This window comes from Penicillium taxi (genome assembly GCF_028828555.1).
Source record: "Penicillium taxi strain IBT 34144 chromosome Unknown utg000005l_segment0_segment0, whole genome shotgun sequence".
Taxonomy (NCBI): domain Eukaryota; kingdom Fungi; phylum Ascomycota; class Eurotiomycetes; order Eurotiales; family Aspergillaceae; genus Penicillium; species Penicillium taxi.
The window spans coordinates 3,474,658-3,492,819 of record NW_026643207.1 but is presented as its reverse complement, the minus strand read 5'-3'; the positions used below and the strand labels follow the sequence as shown (position 1 = coordinate 3,492,819).

The following is an 18,162-nucleotide window of genomic DNA, read 5'->3' as shown; positions in this document are numbered from 1 at the left end:
AGGGTAGTCGTTGGAAATAGTCTTGGGACTTTGATACTTCCAAGGTTATAGAGATGAGAGTTTCAAGTCTTGGTCAATAATACATACTTGTTTTGAGGTGATATTGTTTAAAGTCTTGATCGATAGATAATACGAAATAAATGAAGACGAACTTAATGCTGCTTTATATTTACATTAAGAGCTAGCATTTCATCAAACTAGCATCATTGGTCTAGTGGTAGAATTCGTCGTTGCCATCGACGAGGCCCGTGTTCGATTCACGGATGATGCACTTTCTTTTTTTTGGAGTTTTTTTTCAAACTTATACCATATATGGATGGCTTGGTCTATTTATTTTTTCGCTATTAGAAAGGTACCCATAGATCCTTTTTTTTTATATATATATATATATAAATATAAGATAAATGTTACATACAATAAGCAATTTTTAGTTTTCGAGGTTGCTGCATAGAAAGCTCCAACATTGACATCAATGATATATACAGATGGACTATGTTTCATGGTAAGATAAAGATATTTCCGAGAATTCTACCGATAACCGTTACCCCATGAAATCTTAGGATAATATCGATACGTAGCTTCAAATCTAGTCACTTTTTATACAGTCAATTATCCGCTACTTGGGTAGTTTGGTTAGGGACGAAAAGGTTTATTCAGCGGAGTTCGGGATGCAAATAATGGAAGCTTCAACAACCTTGGAACCCAAGTAACCAGATAATTGGAACAAACAAATCCCCAGGTCTAGAATATCATGGACATTGTACGGCACCTTGAGAGCTTCTCGGTCGAGAAACAACAATCGCAGCACTACGCCGCAATAATCCCCGATGCTGACGCCATCAGCCTTCAATTTCACGTTTGATCAACACGCACGCCATAGTTACATAACCAGGTAGCTACAGTGGGGGTCGCACCATGAGATAAACACAGATAAACCAGGGAAAGCCCCTCGCTGAGAGATGCAGAGTTCCCACTTGGTTTGTTTAATATCAATTATCTTACACGGTTCAATTCATCAACATGACTTCATCAGAGAAGAAACAATTAATCATCAATGCCTTTACAATGCAAACACCATCCCACCTGAATCCAGGCCTATTCCGACATCCAACTGACAAGGGTGGCGAGTACAAAAACATCAAGCATTGGATCTCCCTTGCGCAGAAACTAGAAGATGCCAAGTTTCATGGCATTTTCTTCGCCGACGTTCTGGGCGGTTATGATGTCTACAAGGGACCTGAAAATCTAGACCCAACCATTCCTGCTGGCGCCCAATTTCCCATCAACGACCCCCTGTACAGCATTCCCGCCATGGCAGCTGCGACTGAAAGTATCGGCTTCGGTGTAACTGCATCGACTACCTATGAAGCACCCTACGCACTCGCCCGACGATTCTCGACAGTCGACCACCTCACCAATGGCCGTGTCGGGTGGAATATTGTTACTTCTTACCTTGATTCCGCCGCGAGGAACTTCGGTCTCGACACCCAGGTCGAGCACGACGAGCGCTACCGCATTGCTGATGAATACCTGGACGTTACATATAAGCTCTGGGAGGCGTCGTGGAGAGATGATGCCGTGACATGGAGGCAAGAAGATGCAACAACCAATGGCCCTGCTCCTGGTCAACGGTACGCAAATCCACGTGCCGTGCGCCAGATTAATCACAAGGGAAAGTACTTCCAGGTCCCTGGACCACATCTGTGCGAGCCAAGTCCGCAGCGGACGCCGTTTATCCTGCAAGCCGGAACCTCGACAGCGGGGAAAGCGTTCGCTGCTAAGCACGCCGAGGCGATCTTCTTACATGCACAGAAACCAGAGCTGGTCCGCCCGTCTGTGGATAGTATCCGCGAACAAGCTGCTGCGCTAGGACGCAACCCGCAAGATATCAAGGTGATTGCAGGAGCACTTGTCATTGTTGCAGAGACAGACGAAGCGGCCAAGTCCAAGTTTGATGAATTCAAGAAATATGGCGATGAGGAAGGTGCTCTTGCGCTCTTTGGTGGTTGGACTGGGTATGACTTGTCGACTTACACGGACGACCAAGACTTCCGGTTTGTGGGACAGCCTGCCGTGCGAAGTATGGTTAATCACTGGGCCAGCACAGTGCCTGGCAGCGAGGGTAAGAAGTGGGACAAGCGGACTATTGCTGACTACTTGACGCTGGGTGGTAACGGTGTGAAAATCATTGGCAGTGTCCAGACGGTAGCTGATGAATTAGAGCGATGGGTGAATGTCGGCGATGTGGATGGCTTTAATCTGTCATATGCTACCATTCCCGATACATTTGATGACATTATCAATCTATTGCTTCCGGAGCTGCGACGGCGTGGGCTGTTCTGGGATGATTATGCTGTGAAGGGAGGTACCTGGCGCGAGAACTTCTATGGCAAGAAGGGCCAAAATCGTGCTCCTGATAGTCATCCAGCTGCGAGATATCGCTGGCGAGCGGGAGAAGAGGTTCCATCCTACTCATTGACCGAATCGCAATGAGGGTGGATAGAATTAGCAAGCATATATTAATTGTTGAAGCATTTGGCTATAGATCTGAATGGAGGCACTATATTCAAACAAAAATAGTAAAAGAGAGTCAGTAGTTTAAGCCTGATCAATTTTCCAGGGTTGTTTGCAGCAATTATTCTCTGAATTACTATGTCAAAACTATCGGAAACATGGCATTTTATCTTGACATCTTCCTCCAATGTGTGCAAGATTCACTAGAAGCCTCTTCCTTCCGCATCTTTATTATTATAGCCATGGTTTACAATGTCTTTATTATAGTGGGGCTAGTACTACTTTGTCTTTTCGAAAGAAAACAGCCGTAATCTAGAGAAGATCCTCACAAGTCCCTATCATCCGGTGGTTTGCTTGAATTGTGGCGCTTGCCCTATTTGCGGTCGTGGACTTGCTAACATGAGACATAAAACAAATCAACAACTAAGGCGATATAAGTCTAAATACTTCAAAGTATCTAGGAATTCTATGACTCCGAAAGGATTACTAGGTGTACGGAGATATGGCATTCATTTGCGAGTTTATAATAAGTTATATTATATGGAATGGATGAAATGCTTGGACAGCGTCTATAATAAAATCAAATCTAGACATCATACCAGCCTTCTAAATAGGACTTCAAGTCAATCTCATCAGGACGTTTAAGATAAGGCGTCAAGTTCGCACCAGGGACAGATTCCCTCGAAGTCCACCCATTTCCGAAGTAAGCGAATCGATTCGCAGGATTGACATGAGTGTACTCCCAATCCTCCCACCTCGGATCTCTCCGAAGATAATTTACTGCCGATGCACTTCCAGGGAAAAGGCCATGAATGCGAGATCCAGGCTTACCTCCATTATACCACGAGCTGCAGTTGGCGCTCCAGACTGTGCGAGGATAGAACTGGTCGCAATATTCAACAAATTCATCCGTCGCTGCCTTCGAGGGCACAATGGTCTTGATTCCCTGACTGCGGACTTTTCGTATCACCTTTGCGATGTAGACGATTTGGTTTTCCATGCTGTTGGGCACTGTGCCGCTGTGTCCGGAAGCATAGGGGCCGCCGAGCCAGAGGAGGTTTGGAAATCCGGGTGTTGCAAATCCGAGATAGGAGTATGGGAATCCGAATTGGCCGTCTTTCTTCCAGGCAGACTTTAGATCGATGCCGTTGGCGATGATAGAGAATGAGGGTGCGTGGTCTGTGTTCGCGCCTGTGGAGCAGATGACAACGTCTACGTCTCTCTCCACGCCATCTTCGGTGATGATGCTCTTTTCAGTGAAGCGCTTGATATGTGTGCGTATATAGTCAACGTTGTCCTTTGTCAGAGCTTCAAGGTAGCCGGGCCCTGGGGTGGGACGACGACAGTTTGGTGGGAAGTCGGGAAGAATCTGGTCTGCTAGCTCTGGCTTGTCCGCGACACGCTCGATCATCAACTTAGTCCACTTTTCACGCAGCTCCTGGTTTTCAGGTGAGTCGTTGAATACTGCTGCGAATCGCTGGAAGTATCCTCGCTCAACTTCCGTGCGATACTTCAGATATTCGTCTGGATCTTTGAAAGATTCCAACTGCTCCTCGGAGAAAAGATTCGGCTCTAGTCGACGAACACCGTTCTTACCGCTGCTGAAGGAGTCTGCGATCCAGGTGGGATTACGGGCATAGTGATCAACGTGACTGGCAATTGGCTGGATGGAAGGCAAGACCTGCAAGCCTGATGCGCCGTTACCAATCAGAGCAATGCGTTTTCCCTTCAAGTCAATATCGTGATTCCAGTGGGAAGAATGGAAGAGGGTGCCCTTGTATTGTTCAATTCCTTCATAGTTGGGTAGCTTCCAAGCATTGAAATGGCCTATAGCGTTGATTAGGATATCCAGCTTCTCTTCATAGATCTGAGAGGACGAGTCAATAATCTGCACATAAATATAGTAGTACCTGTATGCTTACCTTATTAGAACCATCCAGGTGTTCGATGGTCACCTTCCACTTGGCCTCATCGGCGAGCCACTCTGCCTTCTGTACCTGCTGTTTCGATCTGATGTACTGATAGACATTGTGTTTTCGAGCTACACCCTGCCAGTAGTCTCTAATCTCATGACCCTGTGCGAATTCTTCCGTCCATTGGGTATTGGGCTCAAAGGTAGATTGATAGGCATGCGCCGGAATGTCGCATCTAACGCCGGGATAAGTGTTTTCAAACCATGTACCTCCCTATTTCACAGCGTTAGGAAAAAAAAGTATCAGTAGACCATGTGTTGAAACCTACCACATCGGCGTTCTTGTCATAGATCCGCAGATCAATTCCTGGCAATTTAGCTGGTAGCAAAATACCAGCCGTTATACCGGATAGACCAGCACCGATGACGCCCACGGTAATGGGTCTCACAGTGTCAATAGAATGCTCTTCAATAGTGAATTGCGTCTTCACAGCTGCTGGATCAAGCTCATCGATTGTGCTTTTAACTGTTATAGAAGGCGCTCCAGTCGAATCCGAGCCCTTGAGTGTCTCAGTGATCTTAGAGAATGAGGGAAGAGTAGCGACGCCCGAAGGTTCGACAAGAGCCATAGTGAGAATAGTATAAAATTAATCAGTATTCAAATGGGGAAATGCCTCAGCTTTGCGCTGTAATTGTAGTATAATTGAAATGGGATGGCCTCTTTAATGTACTTAGGTAAGGTGAGACCCCTCTTCGCGCCATGTTGATCATGTAAAACGTGACAGCGCAGGTCACGTTAAGCAGGGTTATTAAGGCGTCTGTGATCGGTAGTATTCCGAAATATTAACTGATTTGGCATAACTAACACCATCGTGGATGGCGATGACGCGAGGAAGTATCTATATGCTTACCTATACAACATCATCAACCCCACTCTAAACGCCATTGTGGAGTTAAAATCAATCGAGCATCTACCTGATCCTGGCTCTGTCCTATAGTACGGAGTATAATGATAAGCGATCGTTAATCTGATTCGTAGTTATCCTTTGAATATGGGTGGGTAAATTCTTATGTTCTCGGCCGACTGATAGTGTGCACTTGGAAGAGATCATACTTTGTATAATTTAGATTGAATCCATTTGTGAACATCAGCTAACATTCCAGGGCTATTAGATATTGTTAGCGATCATGATAGGCTGATACAGTGCTTTGTACCCCGCCGAAGATCTTGTATCTCCAACTACCCCACAATGTGGATGTACCACTACTACTACATCCTCTTCAATTCATTTATAACTTATAAGAAATGAAGTTGACTATTGTATTATCCGTTTGTTCTAGGCATCTCAGTTATTTACAATGTATTCAGTAGGCTAAGGGCTTATATAGCCCTCGGAGTATTTTACTCCGTAATATCGAACCCCACTCCGATTCTAGCTCCGACTTCGTAACTTATGAAATAAAAAGCTACAAACCAACTGCACAACTCTCTTGACCTTTTGAATCTATTATTACCCTGACATTTTGCCTACACTGCCATATTTAGTGCAACTTTATACACCGAAAATGTCCTTTTCTACACCTGCAGCACTAGTTGCCCCAAGAACATGGACTCGCAAGGACAGTGAATTCTTCATCTCCAATGACCCCGCATACATCTCCGTAAAGGAAGTGAACCATGCTTTCGGAATGGACTTCATATATTGGGCTAAACCCCTCCCAGAAGATGTTCTTCGCCAAATACTTGCAGGCTCTATGAGCTTTGGAGTCTACAAACGACTTCCACCTTCAGAGTCTGGCAAAGAAAGAACCGAGCAGGTTGGTCTCGCGCGAATGATAACAGACAGTACTACTTTTGGTTATCTATCAGATACATATGTTCTTCCTGAGTATCAAGGTCATGGACTTGGAAAGTGGCTTTTCAATTGCGTCACGGAGGTCTTCTCGGCTGAGAACATGCCCTATCTACGGAGAATTATGCTGTTGACTAGTGAGAAAAAAACACAAGAATTTTATACCAATGCATTTGGAGTGAAGGTTGTTGGGCATGAGGAGCGGCCGGATATGGGGAAAGACTTGGTCTTTATGTGTGCGAGACCAGGTGCTGAATTATGATAGGATTTTTTGACATTCTAATAACTCTCACTCCCACTACTCATATTATCATTATTCTAAACATCAGAAATTGAGAACCTTGGTTCAATCATGCATCTTGAACATGATTATTGCTCATAGATCAGTGGCGTCTTGAGCTCGCCAGGGATACAAAAACGGGGTATAAGTTCAGCGTGTTCATCTCCCATAAGAAAACACAGAATACAGCATGGGATGAGTTCAAAAGATAAGACATCGTCATAACTACTTTTGGCACTCTTTTTGACCATTCCAAAGCTAGTTGAGAAGATGAGAAGCGCTTGAATTTGAACCGCAGCTTCGAGACCGCTATTAATATTGAGTCGACAGATCAGGACGCCTTATCCTCTGTATTGAACTACCTAGGGCTTCTCGCACCCAATCATAAAAAAGCTCCTGAATCGATCCAACTAGCACAGTATATCCGGCCTTATCTTGCTCAAAGAGCCACGGGAAGCTCATGATTGGCCGATGCTCAAGTTTGCAGATATCAATTTTAATAAACAGTCCCGCCGCATACGAGATGGATCAGTACAGACGGAACCTTTTCAGCAGGTTAGAACAAGTTCCCATCAGCTAGCACAAATTCGCCACCGCCCGTTGAATTGGCTGAGGCTATCGTGGAGTGGCCCAGCTCTGTCGTGGATACTGGTAAAGTTTCTCGCCAAACTTGGAAAGAACAAAGATCACTGGTCCTGAGAAATTCTTGGTGATGTTCGCCTTGTTCTACTAATCTATGAGACGAACCGCAAGATACGAGACATGGCAACTTGCGGGTGCTGGGTTCTTTGCTTGTTTTTTTTTTGCGTACGTTTCTGGGATGATCCATTATCGAGTGGCTATCGATTTATTCTTTATTCTTCATTCTTTATATGCCCGTCGTTCGACAATGGTTTTTGTTATGTAAGCTAGTAGCTTAGATAGCTAAAAGAGACGAGACATTCCCAAGCAACACTAAAATAAGTATGTTTTTAGAGGAGCAAAGAGTATGGAGACGGTGAATCCTAGGTAGGCTTATATGTACTGTGCAGGGGGTGCACAGAGTAAATGCAATTACGTCACTGCCCACCATCTTGCGTCAGATTCCTGATCTCTTAGCATTTAAAGATCCATCTTCCATCTCTCAAACTTCACTTTCTTTACAAAACTAAGTGGCTAAAATTGACATTTAAACTATCATGAGCAACAATATCCTCATTGTGGGCGCAACACGGGGCCTTGGCGCCTCTCTCAAGGAGCTATACTCCAAATACCCCTCCAAACACATATTTGCAACCTCTAGATCTAATTCAGCTCCAGAGCAAAAATATTCACAAATTTCTTGGCTGGCTGGTATTGATCTCTCCAAGCCAGACGTTGGTCAGAAGCTGGTATCACAGCTCCCGACATCTACCAAGCTCTCGACTGTGATTATCACTGCTGGCTACTTTGGCTCTGAGAGCTTTGATTCTCCAGACTGGGAGAAAGAAGTTCAAATGTACACGACCTCGTCTATTGCTCCCGTCTTTGTGGTGCACCATCTTGTCAAAGCGAATCTTCTGGGTGAAGGAAGTAAAGTGATCCTCGTATCGAGTGAGAGTGGCAGTATTACCCTTCGCCATGAGAAAGAAGGTGGTGGAAACTACGGCCATCATGCCAGTAAAGCTGCACTGAACATGGTGGGGAAACTGTTAAGTCTTGATCTCTTGGAGAAGAGAATTGCGGTTGGTTTGGTACACCCGGGATTTATGCGAACGGAGATGACGAAGGGCGTTGGATTTGATAAGTATTGGGACGAGGGAGGAGGTATGACATTTTATTTTCTACAACAGGTTTATCTTGCTCAATTTCTAATCTTTGAATAGCTGTTACACCTGATGAAGCAGCTCAATCACTAGCGTCATTCATTGACACATTCGACATTGAAAAAACTGGCCAGTACTGGGCACCAAGAGGAGCTAGGTATGTTTCCATTATTTATAAAAGACCAAGACTAATATGGGTATCATACAGAGATATTGGAACTGCAGAAAGCGTCCTCGGTGAAAACCTGCCCACGCCTTTACAATTGCCATGGTAATGGTAGACAGTCTTTATCCTTCATAGTCAACTGGTAGTCACTCAACTAAAAACCTAGCTATATCCAATATAGCATTGACAAACAAAGGCTGTCCTCTGATCCAGACATATATATATTTCTTAAAAGATTCCAGAGACCATGATAAGCTCCCGGGGTGGACTGAGCACCCCGGCCCCTTGTTATAGAGTCTTGACTCTATAGAGCTCAAAGATAAATAAATCCTAAGAAGGCCCTTTCTTCAATCTTACCACAGCTCCTGGACGTAGAAAGGTATGATTATCTGATAGGGGTTGGGAATTCGGACTAGTTGGTCTCTCCAGACCCAGTGGTCTTTCCGAACCAAAGAGATATGTAAGAGTCTAAGTTCTTAATATATTCTCCACCCGTAAGATGGTTAAGATCCACCGCTAACTAACTCTTCTACTTCGACAATGATTTGTGCAAGAAATAGTTATCGAGCGACATTACATAGGTTGAAATCATGTCATAGATGTGACAAATCTACACTCTATGATAAAGTGGCAACTGGCTAGCCCCGAAAGAGTATTAGCCAGGCATCAATATATAGTTACTTTATATTACAAGTCCATTTTGCTCGTAGGAAGTCCACACTTGGTGAGTGGTATTGGAACCCAGCTCGCAGTGTCAGGGGAGTTAATCCTGAACTTTGAAGCCCTTGTCGGGCGACTACCCAGCAAGGCCTGCCAGGAGCAGGAGGCGGTCATCGGCAACGGGCGGGTCCAGGACATTTTGTGCAATTGGTTCTGCTAGCTCCTTGCTCCAGTTAATCTCTGTTTTGCTCTGCCTCGCTTCTTTTGTCTCTTTTCTTTTTGAAGCTGAGAGGCATGAAAATCACCTGGGTAGACAAGGTAGTTTTACCACTGAATTCAGTTGGTCTCGACTTTTTCGGTCATGTCATTCACACATTTTAGGTATTGCGATTGTCACTCATAAACAGTATCATTGAACTTCATATCAAGCGCTCCTGCGGCACTTAGCAAGTGTAGCAGATCGAGCAAATACGAGTTTGACAGAGTCCAATATTGTGGCAAATTGTACGGATTTGGATGGGGAAGTCCTCACCAAGTGTACAATCCAGGTACGCACAGCCAGTGGGTAAAGACTTTCGACTCCAAAGGCCATCTGCACACAGAGTTCCTGAGCAGCCACCTTCATGTGATGAAGCAGACGATCTCCGTTTTCCTTCCTTTCTCCTCCCTGTTTTTCTTCTTTTCAGTACCTGTTGCATATAGACGTACGGGCTTAGCGGGCTATCCTTACATCTATATGCCAGACGGTAGGTCTAAAAGACATCTTCCTCGTTGTTCTGCTCATCAACAGTACAAAGTAGCTGTTTTAGTTGATTTTCTTCAGATTCAAGACTCGAGAACAGCGGATCACTGGAAGTTAGCTCTTGATTCTTTTAGTTTTGGCAGTTATGTTTGTCATTTGTATATTAAATTGTGTAAAGAAGGGCCATGATTACTGAGTGTCCGAAAATTTAAAAGCACTCCAGTACTGTGCTTGAATGTAAGCTGCACATGGTTAGTGTGGAAGTGTAAGAGTCAAGAGATATCAGGAGTGGAGGTAAGAATAAGGTGAGTAAGAGTAGAACTAGAGTTCCCCGTGATAAGATAGATGTGTTGCAGATCTTATCTCTACGCGTCGTGGCTATAACAAGGTTCTGCATCATACCCTTAATCTCTCAAACAACTCCCTCTTTCAAAATTTAAGCCCTTGCTGGCAATCGAAATTTTAGCGATTCCTCATACTCAGGGGCTTGCAGCGCTTAGTCAGATATGAAGGACCTGAAAGTGTAGGCTCACCGGTTTTTTTGAGAGATTCCCTTCCTTATTCGCCCTTCGCCTCTCCAAGGTGTGGACTCACCGGAGCTAGTCAATCTATGTGGGAACCCAAGCATGAGTGGTTTTTCCAAAATCCTGCCAGCAGTGCATAAGATTCGAGCTGCGATTAATAAGGGGCGGAAGTCTAGCTCCAGGGATAAGCATGCTCATGGCTCTTCAAATTCACCAGGGTGAGCTCTTTGGGGATCATAGACCTTTGATCAATTCTAACTTGCTGCAGTCTAGATACCGAGGACAATTTCCCTCCTTATCCGTGGAACCTGCCAATTGAGATCCAAATCTTGATCTTTGCCCACTGTGGAACAAGCGACTTTCTCCCTCTCAAGCTAGTTTGCAAGGCGTTCAACGAGCTTCTCCAAACCCATGAGCACGAAATTGTCCGACAATACCTCCGTGAGCGCCGGCATGGTACCCTTCCTTCCCCAATTGACAGCGAACGAACCTATACCCGGAACCCAGAGGACGACGTTGTTCTCCTATCGGACCTTTTCCCGCCATCAAAAAGTGCCAGGGGCGGCCATTTGTACACATTCAGATATTTGCTTGGATTACGGCAACGGCAGATGCTATGCTCAAGACTATGCTTCTACCTCGCAGACCGAATCATGGATCGGTTCATCCAGACGGAACCAATGTTTCGTAGAACATCATTTCCTATAAAGAAGGCCGACAGATCTTCGCTGGTGAGGCGGGGTAGGATTCAAATATGGTTTCACCTGGCACCGCTGATGTGAGTCTGGTCAGTCCCAGTCGACATAGTTCCAAGCTGACCGACATGCTAGGTACTACACGCTCTACTTCCTAGAGTCGTTCAACTCAGCAAGATGTGAGCACACGAATATGCTCCTCCGGGAATACGAAGCTGGTCGCCTACGAGTACCAGTTCCCCTGGATGTACGAAAACGGATGTATGGAGAATTGCAGACTGCGATTCTTCGCCAACCCCCGTTTACCAATACTCCGGCCCTGCTTGCGACCCATCACTGTATATATCTGTTGGTTACTTATATCCGACATACAATGGCCCCAGAAGGAGAACCGGACGATTCCTGGATTACTTCGCTTCTCACTCTATCGCCGTTCGAACGGATCGTTGAATTCTTTTCCGCTGAGATCGGAGATGGAGGTAGCCAGAGAGTGCAGCGCAAGGAATTCATGTACAACTTTTACGCTGATACAAAACACGCGCGTGAGCATTTGAACTCTGTGCTATTTGGTCAAAGTTCCGAGCAAAATATGCACAGCTCCGTCCAAGACCTCTGGTTTGACGTCGCAAGGGCTGAATTGGAATCTAGGAATGCAATTCCTCATGAAATGGAGAAGGTATGGTCTTGGGGTGGCATTCCATTACTGTTTGGTTGCCCAGATTGTCACCATGGGGCGGGATGGAGAGCATGACAGGGCAGTTTTGAGCATTGTTGGCGTTGGATATGATATATTAGCGAAACTCATATATATTCTCTCGCAAAATAGCGTAGTTTGATAGATTTCGATGCACATTTTAATGAACATACTGGTAGTTGGCAGAATTCTAAAGCGGTCAAGAATAAACGACTCGATGGGATATTTGTGACCAGAAAGACTTTGGAACAAACAAAGTCTAGTATATGCCATGGAGTCAGAGTTTTCACAGCTGTTTAACACATCATGGAACTTACACCGAATCTCACCACTTCATCATGGGAAAGATTGTGAAACCCTCATAGACCCGGCTTCCTTGAAACTGTATGCGACGCGATTACGCGACTATTTGACAGGCGATGTCTTCGCTGGTCTTGAAACTGGCCCTAGTGCAGCAGAGGACAACTCATTTTCGAAAACAGGCCCGCTGAGGGAATGCCTTTGGCAGCCCATAACGAGATCATCGCGCGACGAACGCGCTGCCATCGCCTCTATCAAGGGAATTTTGGTGATATTGAACTATGAAAAAATTAGCTATAAAGCAGCTCTTCTCTCAGAAATAAGCTCAACTTCTGGACCTGATGGCCAAAGCCCAAAATCTACATCTCTACCGTTATTGTTGACTAAATGCTCCAACCCGGTACGACAGGGTTTCATATCATTTCTGTCTGCCAACTTTGATAGCTACTGTTCGGCTTTGCGCCTTCCCTCTAAATTCCTCTGCATGGGGTTAGAAACTTTTATCGATGAGTTCCACAGTGTTCGTGAACAAAGCGGTCCTACCGCGGAAGATGCGATCAAGGAACTACATCTTACGCTGGCGTTCTCATCATCGATCGCGCCAGCACTGCGATCTCTCAATATCAATATCTCTCGATCGTCACTAACGGATTTCCTACGTGACAATTCAAGCTCGTCAAAATCGCGCACTCTTAAGGAGAAGCTGCGAAACCCCTTGATTGGTAACCTGACCTCATACATTGAGACGCATTTGGCGATGAAATTAGATCTGGATGGCTCGTCGCAGGACAAAATTTTAAGACAACATATTCGTCTGTCCAAGATCTCATGCGCTCCTTTTGTGCTAGGAAATGAGGGCCGTATGAAGTTGGTTGTGGATATTGATCTATCTGACGATGATGAGCTATTTGCGCGATCCCAGTCGATTCTCTATGCAAGTGAAATGTTACTTCTGAAAGTGATACGAAGAGCTGTAATCGGCGAAGATGAAGCCACATGAGCTAGCTTTGGATTTTTGTGACACGCGACGACTACGCTGCACCTTTTTCGACTACTCAGAACGTCAAGACTTCGTTATAACTTTACAATGGGCAACTATTCCCGATGAAGGACAACCACCGAACTTTCACCAGCTACAATACCTTGAAAGACACTAGCGCACAAGGGAATGGCCGGTTTGCCCAACCGAAGAAACATCTATTACATCCATGAGTGAAACGACTAGAACAAGTTGGACGTTTCTAGCGTAAGAGAAACTCTCTAGCTGCATGCAAACCCAACCCTTCGCGATATTCTGGAATGAAAACGAATCTTTATTCCAATCAGAGACAAGCCATGAGTGGTATCTATCTAATCAAGCCAAATATATCTGAGCTTTTTTAAATATAGTAAACAAGAATCATAAGTTCCTAGTATCGGTATTTACAAGGGGAGCAAGCTAAAAACATAGCGGAGACAAGATGCCCGACCTGCCAAATCTGTATCACAGCGGCTGTCATGCGCATTGGATCTCGTCCAAAGATTCCTCGGTTTCTGCCAAGCGCAGCGCCTCATCAACGCTGGTGACGAAATGGGTGATACCACCACATTCTTTAACAATCCCACTTCGTTCAAACATGCGGAATACACTGGTGTGAGGTAATCGGCAAAAGAAAACTCTAGTCCCTTGCTCGACATAAGCGTGCACAATCTCACCAAGAACCTGTGTCCCAGAGCCATCGATACTGGTAACACCATGCACATCGAATATGACGTTCCTATTATGCTCTGGTGCGCGCATAGGAGGAAGCGATGGATGAGCCCGACTGGATCCATAAAGCTCCAGACGGCGCAGACGGTTTTTCAGGTCACCAGTATTGGCGAAGGTGAGAGGTTCTGGGATCTTGACAATCAAGGCTCCTTCAATCAATTCAATATTTCCAGGCTGCAATTCAGCATTTTCGAAACGATTCGAGTTGCCGGATACTTTGCCCAGAATTTGGATACGTGGTTTGGTGGCATGGCGGATCAGAATGATGACTGAGAGGCCAATACCAAGGGTCATACCAAGCTCAAGCGAGTAGAAGATTGTTGAAACGAAAATGAGAAACATCAGAGCTAACTCAGTCCACGCGCGGAGGCGGAAGAAAAATATCAAATCGTGGGGGCACTCTTCAACAAGAGAGTACGCTACGACTGATATCATAGAACAAAGAACAGCTTTCTATAATATAAAGTCAGTCATTGAGCTTCATGTGAATGGTACTTGTTTTCTTCAAGGGAAAGGGTGTATACGAACCGGAATGTAGTAGAGATAAGGTAGAAGCACTAGGATACACACAAGGGTAATCATGCTGAGAAAGATACTGCTCATTGGAGAGCGAGCGCCAGTCTGTATGTTGACTTTGCTTCGGCCGTAGCCTCCAAAGGCTGGGAGGGCCATGAAGCAGCCTCCAATTAAATTAGCCGTACCCAGTGCAACCATTTCTCGGTTAGCACTCATATGAATGCCCTTAATACCATTGGTTGCACCATCTCCCAGACCCTTCGCGGCAACTGAGGACTCAAAGAAGCCTAGGAGGGTAATAATAAATGCCTTACTCAAGGCCGTGCGAATGTGGGCCATGTTAATATACTTGAATGGCCACTCAAAGGCAAACAATTGGCTTGAGCTAATCTCGGTATGTCCAAGAAGCTCGAGTCCTTTGTCTTCCCAGTTGAGCTTCCAGGCCAAAATGGCCGAAAAAACGACAACAAGGAAGCGATCTGGAAAGTAGATGACCTGGGGAAAACGTGGCATCAACCATTTTTTGAGTGTTCTATTGAGAAATAAGCATATGAAAGGTCCATTCGTGATAGAAGAAAGACGGACCGGAAGAACATGATGATAGAAAAGCTGATCAAGGAAACCATAGCAGTCAGTAAATGAGAATTCTGAGCATTGCGAGCAATGAATGAAAGCTTAGCAACCGTAGTGCCATGACTGGCTCCAGATTCCCTCGCTTGAGTTCCAAGGCCCAATTCAGGGATGAGCTGGTCCACAAAGATCACAAAACCAATAGCTGTAATGAATCCCCTAAAAAAGGGACGGCTGAGCATGTTATCCAAGAACCCTAACCGGGAGATTCCGGCAATAAGAATCATTGCACCTGTCATAGCTGTGGCTATTCCGACCACCATTGCACTCTCATAACTATTACCTTCGCCAGAATTGCCTTCGTTGATGCTGGATTTGACAATCGCTCCCACAAGTAGTGAGCCAGCCGCCTCAGGCCCAACAACCAAAAGAGGACAGCTTCCTAATAATGCGTACACTAGTGGATGTATCACAAAAGAATAAAGGCCATTGACTGGGGGTGCATGGGCGAGATTGGATGCCAGCGACAGGGACATGGGAATATAAATTGAAGAAACGGTCAATGCGGCCATCAAGTCTCCACGGACGAAAGACCGTTTATATTGACTTATCCAGTTGAAGAAGGGAATGTAATAAGATAGGTACCTGAAGTGATGTTTGTTAGCTTTCAGTGCCGATTTATTAGGGCTTTATCACGCACTGCTTCTTACTATCGTTCATTGACAAAGAAGATTTTAGTTGAGAAGTGTATCCAGAGTCCGGACGTGACCCTGAGGGATCGTCTCCATCTCCGTCTCCGTCTCCGTCTCCTCTTCCACCACGAAACTGGCAAGCCGATGTGCTGCTTGCTTCGCCAATTCCAACGCCCCCAAACGCTTCAAAAGAGGAAACTCTGTCACTCACTAATCTTGGGGAGAATGTGCCATGACTACAGCGACGTTCACCACAAACAGGATTCGAGTGATTATATGAATCCAGAAGGCGAGTTCTCACATCTGGCTCCGTAGATGGGCTTTTTGCTCCGTTATTGTTGGGATTGATACCTGTGTTAGGTCTTGAGCTTCGAGGGCGGAAAACGTCTGCAATTCGGTCGTGTAAGGAGCGGCCTTCTTCTGGCTCATCGTGAAGCGGCGGTGTGGAGTCCGGCATGGTGCTTTCTCCTTGGATGAAGTATAGATATAGAAAGGATCAAAATCTAATAACGTTCGATATCGACAAGAACCTCCATTTATCAGATGTAAAGAGAAAAAAAGAAGGGAAAATAAGAATAGGAGCAGAGGAAAATAGATCCAAATAATCACAACTACCGCAAAGATGGGAGCATCCGCTAGAGACTGATAAGCGGAGGTAAAGCGGAGCTAGTTAATCGGTACCTGCCATTGACCAAGTAGATTCTCGCGACGTTGAAACTACTTTTCAAGCTCAGTAACAATAAAAAAATCTATGAGGACTCAGATGTATGCTTGAGTAGGATCTAGATTCTGTGTAAGCGTGATATATCCAGCGTTTTTGATTCGTCTCTGGACCGACCGAAGGTTAAGCTATCTCGGTTCCATCGAAAAGGCGGTGTATAATTCTGCCATATTCCAAACTAGCGGTGAGTCACATGAGCATTCATCACGTGACATTGTTCAATGTGGGTTTTGAGCCCGCCACAATAGTGATTTGAATCGATTGTGCTTCCGCCCAACGTCCCTTTTTCTTCGGCCCCGATCGATTCCCATTCGCTCGGAACCTTTCTTTTCCAGGCTCCAGCTCATTACTCTCTTTGTGCTGTCTGATCAGTTTCTTTTTCTCCCAAAAAGTTCCGTCTGAAAATTAGAGCGCAACCCCGCCAAGATGTCTTTAACAAATTGCCGATTCTACGAGGACAAGTTCCCTGAGGTGGATAGCTATGTCATGGTCAATGTCAAGCAGGTAAGAAACATCAGAGATGTCTTTCTACCAAAATACCGACTCACACGGGGATTATCGCCATAGATCGCCGAGATGGGCGCATACGTGAAGCTGCTCGAATACGACAACATCGACGGCATGATTCTGCTTTCCGAACTTTCGCGAAGACGTATTCGCAGTATTCAAAAGCTCATCCGTATCGGACGTAACGAGGTCGTTATTGTGCTCCGTGTTGACAAGGAGAAGGGTAAGAATAAACAAGTCTATATACGAGACATGGAGGCTTACCTATACTTCTCCTAGGTTATATTGATTTGTCGAAGCGTCGTGTCTCTCCCGAAGATGTGATTAAGTGTGAGGAGCGCTACAACAAGAGCAAGGCAGTACACTCTATCATGCGCCACGTCGCCGAGGCAACTCAGACTCCCATCGAGACCCTATACCAGGAGATCGCATGGCCGCTTGACAAGAAATACGGTCACTCTCACGATGCCTTCAAGATCTCTATCACGTATGTTTATACTTTTGGAGGAAGAAATGACCCGTCCCGCCAACTAAAATTTTTCTAGTAACCCTGACGTTTGGAACGACATTGTTTTCCCCAGCGACCCCGTCAAGAGTGAGATCACACAGTACATCAGCAAGAAACTTACTCCTCACCCTACAAAGGTTCGTGCCGATATTGAGGTTAGCTGTTTCGGCTACGATGGTATCGATGCCGTCAAGACTGCTCTGCGCACCGCCGAGGCCGACAACACCCCAGAGAACCAGATCAAGGTCCGTCTGGTGGCTCCCCCTCTCTACGTCCTGACCAGCCAATGCCTGGACAAGAACCTGGGTATTAAGATGCTCGAGATCGCGATCGAGAAAATCAGCGCGAACATTACACAGGCCAACGGTAACTGCACCGTCAAGATGGCACCCAAGGCCGTTACCGAGCACGACGATGCTATTCTCCAGGAGCTCATGGAGAAGCGTGAGCGGGAGAACCAAGAGGTTAGCGGTGATGAGAGCGAGTCTGAGAGCGACGAAGGTGTTCCTGCTTAAAGGAAGAATCAAATTTCTCAAGTCACAGCCCAGCATCCATTAACTGCAAGGCATAAGAGGAGGGAATTTTGGCAAAAAATTGGATAGAGAAAATTATGCGATCAATGAAAAATAGGCTTGATAGCTCCATGTGCTGTGGCACGATTGCAATCAAGCCATTTCCTTTCCATCAAGGTCAGTCGCCTGTACGCACCTCGAGTCCTGCTTGATTCTATTCACGAGAAGACGTCACTATAAACGCGAGAGAATGGGCAGAGTC

At 45.5% G+C, this 18,162-nt stretch overlaps 8 protein-coding genes across 8 annotated transcripts; 6 read left to right on the top strand and 2 right to left on the bottom strand.

Annotated features, from left to right (window-relative positions):
- Positions 1-1,020: 1,020 nt before the first annotated feature.
- N7495_008600 (LLM class flavin-dependent oxidoreductase) lies at positions 1,021-2,493 on the top strand (the record flags this gene model as incomplete). The annotated part of the gene is made up of 1 exon (XM_057211251.1): positions 1,021-2,493. The coding sequence occupies one exon, from the start codon at positions 1,021-1,023 to the stop codon at positions 2,491-2,493; it is 1,473 nt and encodes a 490-aa protein (XP_057060794.1).
- A 607-nt stretch (positions 2,494-3,100) lies between these two features.
- Positions 3,101-5,055, bottom strand: N7495_008599 (flavin-containing monooxygenase; the record flags this gene model as incomplete). The annotated part of the gene is made up of 3 exons (XM_057211250.1): positions 3,101-4,381; positions 4,437-4,700; positions 4,756-5,055. The coding sequence occupies 3 exons, from the start codon at positions 5,053-5,055 to the stop codon at positions 3,101-3,103; spliced, it is 1,845 nt and encodes a 614-aa protein (XP_057060793.1).
- Positions 5,056-5,992: 937 nt separating this feature from the next.
- Positions 5,993-6,541, top strand: N7495_008598 (GNAT family N-acetyltransferase; the record flags this gene model as incomplete). The annotated part of the gene is made up of 1 exon (XM_057211249.1): positions 5,993-6,541. The coding sequence occupies one exon, from the start codon at positions 5,993-5,995 to the stop codon at positions 6,539-6,541; it is 549 nt and encodes a 182-aa protein (XP_057060792.1).
- Positions 6,542-7,737: 1,196 nt separating this feature from the next.
- N7495_008597 (oxidoreductase, short chain dehydrogenase/reductase family superfamily) lies at positions 7,738-8,618 on the top strand (the record flags this gene model as incomplete). The annotated part of the gene is made up of 3 exons (XM_057211248.1): positions 7,738-8,344; positions 8,404-8,500; positions 8,552-8,618. 3 exons carry the CDS (start codon positions 7,738-7,740, stop codon positions 8,616-8,618), a joined length of 771 nt encoding a protein of 256 aa, XP_057060791.1.
- A 2,228-nt stretch (positions 8,619-10,846) lies between these two features.
- On the top strand, positions 10,847-11,881 carry N7495_008596 (uncharacterized protein; the record flags this gene model as incomplete). The annotated part of the gene is made up of 2 exons (XM_057211247.1): positions 10,847-11,117; positions 11,250-11,881. The coding sequence occupies 2 exons, from the start codon at positions 10,847-10,849 to the stop codon at positions 11,879-11,881; spliced, it is 903 nt and encodes a 300-aa protein (XP_057060790.1).
- Positions 11,882-12,095: 214 nt separating this feature from the next.
- Positions 12,096-13,124, top strand: N7495_008595 (uncharacterized protein; the record flags this gene model as incomplete). The annotated part of the gene is made up of 1 exon (XM_057211246.1): positions 12,096-13,124. The coding sequence occupies one exon, from the start codon at positions 12,096-12,098 to the stop codon at positions 13,122-13,124; it is 1,029 nt and encodes a 342-aa protein (XP_057060789.1).
- Positions 13,125-13,619: 495 nt separating this feature from the next.
- Positions 13,620-16,109, bottom strand: N7495_008594 (SulP family inorganic anion transporter; the record flags this gene model as incomplete). Its single annotated transcript, XM_057211245.1, has 4 exons — positions 13,620-14,327; positions 14,403-14,922; positions 14,976-15,624; positions 15,671-16,109. The coding sequence occupies 4 exons, from the start codon at positions 16,107-16,109 to the stop codon at positions 13,620-13,622; spliced, it is 2,316 nt and encodes a 771-aa protein (XP_057060788.1).
- A 690-nt stretch (positions 16,110-16,799) lies between these two features.
- N7495_008593 (translation initiation factor eIF2 subunit alpha) lies at positions 16,800-17,903 on the top strand (the record flags this gene model as incomplete). The annotated part of the gene is made up of 4 exons (XM_057211244.1): positions 16,800-16,877; positions 16,941-17,103; positions 17,160-17,367; positions 17,426-17,903. The coding sequence occupies 4 exons, from the start codon at positions 16,800-16,802 to the stop codon at positions 17,901-17,903; spliced, it is 927 nt and encodes a 308-aa protein (XP_057060787.1).
- Positions 17,904-18,162: the final 259 nt, after the last annotated feature.